The sequence below is a fragment of the Amborella trichopoda genome, chromosome 7 (genome assembly GCF_054954075.1).
Source record: "Amborella trichopoda isolate Santa Cruz 75 chromosome 7, AtrichopodaSantaCruz75HAP2 v2.0, whole genome shotgun sequence".
Lineage (NCBI taxonomy): Eukaryota > Viridiplantae > Streptophyta > Magnoliopsida > Amborellales > Amborellaceae > Amborella > Amborella trichopoda.
The window spans coordinates 983,510-988,299 of NC_142342.1; the positions used below are offsets into that span (position 1 = coordinate 983,510).

General features: G+C 39.0%; 1 protein-coding gene across 1 annotated transcript; it reads left to right on the forward strand.

The window, feature by feature from the left end:
- Positions 1-642: 642 nt before the first annotated feature.
- Positions 643-2,924, forward strand: LOC18995772 (protein S40-4). Its single transcript, XM_011625961.3, has one exon. The coding sequence runs from the start codon at positions 1,701-1,703 to the stop codon at positions 2,169-2,171; it is 471 nt and encodes a 156-aa protein (XP_011624263.1). The 5' UTR covers positions 643-1,700; the 3' UTR covers positions 2,172-2,924.
- The last annotated feature ends 1,866 nt before the right edge of the window (positions 2,925-4,790 follow it).

Genomic DNA, 4,790 nt, shown 5'->3' on the forward strand with positions numbered 1-4,790 from the left:
GTTTCCCAAATTTGATAAAATATGAAGTCATCTTCCATGTTTTATTTTTTTGGGTTAAGCGTTTTGTGAGCCGGCTAACTCACACTATTATTGTGCAGTTTCCCTACATAATATATCTCAAAAATACATTTTCGATCCAAAATTTTAATGTTAGATAATCTCAACATTGACAATGATATAATTTTAGATTTTTTTTTTTTCAAAAAACAAACGGGATTATATACAATGAAACCATTTACTTTTGATACATGATAGTCACAATGACTTACAACCTGAAATTTGATAGTTTGGGTGTATCATAAAGTTCAATTTTTTTTTTTTTAAACTTTAAACTTGGTTAGTTCAATAAATGCAACAACCCAATTTCACATCTAAGGTAAATGTCCTCATTATATATGTGCCCAAAAAATAAATGATATTTTTTGAATTTTTTTTGCATAATAATCCTATAGGACTCTCTCCTACCGATGTGTATAAGATTCAAAGGATCACCATTAAAATTAATACGAATATCTAAAAAAGTTATCACAAACATCGTCGAAATAGACTTTTTTATATGTCTCCACCAAATTTAATGGCGATAATTTGAAATCCTATACACATGGATAGGAGGGGTCTTATCCAAATATTTTCCTCTTTTTTTTTTTTTTTCACTAGTATTTTGACATTGAGTGGATATAACATTTTTAGACATTTATCCTAGAGAGGGACTGACGTTTATCCCAGAAATAGACGTTAGATAGACAGAGCACCGCACGATAATAAGTACGTCGGCTGACTCATCAAACCCGTGTCTTTTACGTCTAGGGACCTTGCAGTCAAATCAAGAAATTGAACGCACTGATAAATGTACAATCCTCTTGTGTATAAATAATAAATAAGGACAGGGCTGGGGCTATTTAAGACATTTCCAATAAAGGATTAGGCCTTATCAGTCATATCCGTACGAATAAAAAGGGGCAATTTAGTCTTTTCCAGGAAAAAGATGGGAGGGCAATTTCGTCATTGACTATAAAAAATTTGAAGCCAGGTTTTCTGTTTTCATTACAAAACCAGCATAGAAATCGGATAATTCTTATCCACTTTCTCTCTCTACATTCCGAGTTTCTCTCTCCCCTTCTCGACCTTTTATTGACTTTCTCTCTCCTCCCCTTTATAAACCCCTCCCTGCTCGGAACACCAGCTCCTCGAAGCTGCGATTAAACCAGCACTGAAATCGGATAAATCTTATCCACTTTCTCTCTCTACCATTTTATGACTTTCTCTCTCCTCCTACTTTATAAATTCCCCTTCCTCAGACCCAACTCCCCAAAACTGCGATTGCAGAGCAGTCGATAGAGATTGAACAGAGAGAGAGAGAGAGGAGCTTCTCCCCTCGGCCTTGTATCCCAATATACCAGACCCCAACTCCTCAAATCTAAGAAAAGAGAGAAAAGAGCGTAGAGAGAGAAAGTGCCTATCTTCTCTCGTTTGTAAACCCACACAGTCCGAACCCAGCTAATATACTAAGACAAAAGGAAAGAGAGAAGACGGAGCTTAGTTTTCAAAGCTGTAAGGGAGAGAGAGAGAGAGAGAGAGAGAGAGAGAGAGGTAGGTTAATTTCTGAGGTCGAAGAGACAGATAAGAGGGAAGAGAGAGAGCTAAGTGTTCATTTTGCGTGCAAGTGTTTTGGCTCCATCTCAGATCAATCCACCTGCACAATGAGCTACGGATCCCGACTCCTCGCCTCTCCGGTCGAGTTTGCCGCCGACTGTGGCGACATGCTTGGGGATCTCAGCGAGGAGGACATCTGGAACTCGCGCCGGGCTTCCGAGAGGATTGTGATCCCGGCTGCCCGGGCTCCCAGACGGCCGGCCGGCTCCTTGCCTGGTTGCGGCGAACGCCGGAGCGCGGCCGCAAGCTTCTCGGCGCCCGTCAACATACCCGACTGGTCGAAGATCCTCAGAGAGGAGTTCAGAGATCGCCATCTAGAGAGAGAAAGCGACGAAGAGAGAGAATATGAAGAGAGAGAAGGGGAAATGGTCCCTCCCCATTTGTTGATTGCTCGTCAATTTGCGAGGGCAAACATCGTTTCCTTCTCTGTGCACGAAGGAGCAGGCCGAACCCTCAAAGGAAGGGATCTCAGCCGAGTTCGTAACGCCATTTGGAAGAAGACCGGGTTTCAGGACTAGCCGAAATTTTGCACCGAAATATCGGCTGGGTTGGCGATTTTCGGAAAAATTTCGGCCTGGCGAAATTTGGAAAAATTTCGGCTTGAGTTTGGATTAATCTAGGGTAAATTTTGTTGGGTACTGCTTGGGACTTTGGGGAACGCTAGAGTAGAAGCCGAAATTTCCAGAAATTTCGGCGAAATTTTGGGTCGCTTACTTAGGTGCCATTTACTCAGGAGTAGGCGAAATCTCGGGAAAGTTTAAGCGACATTTGGAGCCATTTACTTCGGAGTAGGCGAAATATCGGGAAAGTCTCGGAGAAATTTTGGGTCTTTTGTTTCGGCCACTTTTTCGGGTGGTTTTCGTGAGGGTTGCTTCGAGGAAGGCGGTAACTTCGCCGAAATTTCGTGAAAAATTCGCAATCTTGCGGGAGTTTTCGTGGCGCTGCTTTGGGGAGTGGGAGGTTTTGAGGACTGACCGGCGTTTTGCAGAGTACATTTCGGCTCCTTTTCAGTGATTTTTCGTTAGCGTGATTCGGAGGAGGAAGAGTTTGGAGGAAAGTCCGAAACTTTGCCGAAATTTAAGGAGCTTTATTTTGCCCGAAATCTTCTTCATTTTCTTATTTCTGTCGTTGAGCACTTTTTTTTTGGCCTTCTCGTATCCTTTTTTAATAAATTTGTTTTAATATTTCCTTTTAATTTTTGTTTTTGTTTATGGATACTTCTCTGTTAATTTCATTTTAGTATGAGATGAAATGCTGACCGTTGGATGTGATTGTGGATTTATTCTGGATTGTGGATTTATTCTGGGTTGTGGTTTGGGTATGAGACAAATGACCAAAATAACCTTGAGGCTCATGGGCCATGCACGTTGCTGAGGCAAGGGTGATGGGGACCAGCGGGGGCATCAGGGCAAATTTTTCGATTATGCCGATTGCATTTTCGTAATTATGGATTCTCACTCTTTCACGATGACAATTTTGCCTATGGTACTGGACTCGTGGCTAACCACAAATTTTGGGGCTAAAATGGTAAATGATTAATACACTAGTAGCGTGTATTTCCGTGCACATGACTTTTTTTTTTTTTTTAATTTTTTAATTTTTAAATCCAAATTATGCAATATAATGGACCATTCTTATCATCCCTATCAAAATAAGTAAAGCTTAATCTCATAATTAAGATTTTAAGTTTTAAAAATACTGTTTATTGTAACAAATTATCTTTACCAACCATTTTGCCTTAAAAAATAAACATCGAAAGAACCACAAAATTTGTAAGCTTTTGACGTTCAAATTTTACTGTCGGATTGTAGAGCCATAATGGGGAAGAATTTAAGATGAGGTTTTTTTTTTTTATTGTTATAAAGTCTAGGCCTTATATAGAAACCTCATCCATCAATTGTCAGACTTAAATGGTGTAGGATCATGTTGTCATACTGCACTACTAAAAGGAGAAACCCCAGCTTTATTATAGGTTAATCTTGCCAAGTTTTTTACTCTAGTTTAAAATTCTAAATCCAAAGGTAAACCACATTATTGAATAGTTTTAAAAATATCCTGGACGTGTTAAAATACTTATGAAGTAGGATCATGCGTGACACTTCACTAGCTCTAGGCCTGGCAATCGGCCTAGTGGCCCAACCTAGCTGACCCTGGCCCCCCCTAGCATATATGGCTCGTAGGCCCGGGCTAAGAGAAAGAAGATTATGGCCTAAGTGGGTGGGCATGAGGCGTGGGCGTCATAATGTAACTTTTTGAGATCTATTTCAATGTGGACCCATTTTTTACGAGTCCACGTAGGAATGGGTTGCCTCTTAAAAATCTATTTTTGAGTTTTTGGATTTAATTTTTAAAGATATGTCATATCTAACATGGAGATCATGAATATGAAAAAATAAATGATTTTTGAAAGTTAGAAATAATAATTCTATAAAAAAAACATTTGGACAGGTAGTTTCAATTGGTTTTAGATGAACCACCTATTTACATCCATCATGAAGAGAATTTATACCTTGGATTGTTCTTTCAGTATTAACATTTAAGAAAAGTAAATTTTGTAGCCTAAGGCAATTATTCACCCAGCCCTGGCCAACCCTTCCTCTTTGAACAATTGGCCGACCTTGGCATCAGGCCGGCCAAGGCGCTAGGGAAGGGTATGGCCTACCAGCCGAGGCCTGTCTACTCATAGCTTGGCCCATTGCTAGACCTATTTATCAATAAAAAGCGCAATCTTAGAAAAAAGGCAAATAATCTCTAAAAATACAAAAAAGAAAAAATATATTTTTACGTGTATCCAACTTGATGAAAAATTTACATATTGTTTCTAAGAATTTCTCAAGAATTACAGTTATCGTCGTTGGTTGAGGGCTCTGATAACTATTGACCTAAGTTTATTTTTTATCCCATTTTTAGGAGAATCAAAACAAAAATAGTTGAAGGATTTCTGTAATTTAATTTTATTTTTATGAGAAATAATTTAGCATTTCTTCATGTAGCCAAACCTCAGTAAAGCAACACAGGCGTAGAATGAGCGGAATAAGCGATGTTAGGCACTCTCCGGGGATGTGATATATGGGAATAAGAATAACTTGATGAAAATACAGTATATGTAACAAAGATGTGCATTGTCTTAAAAATAC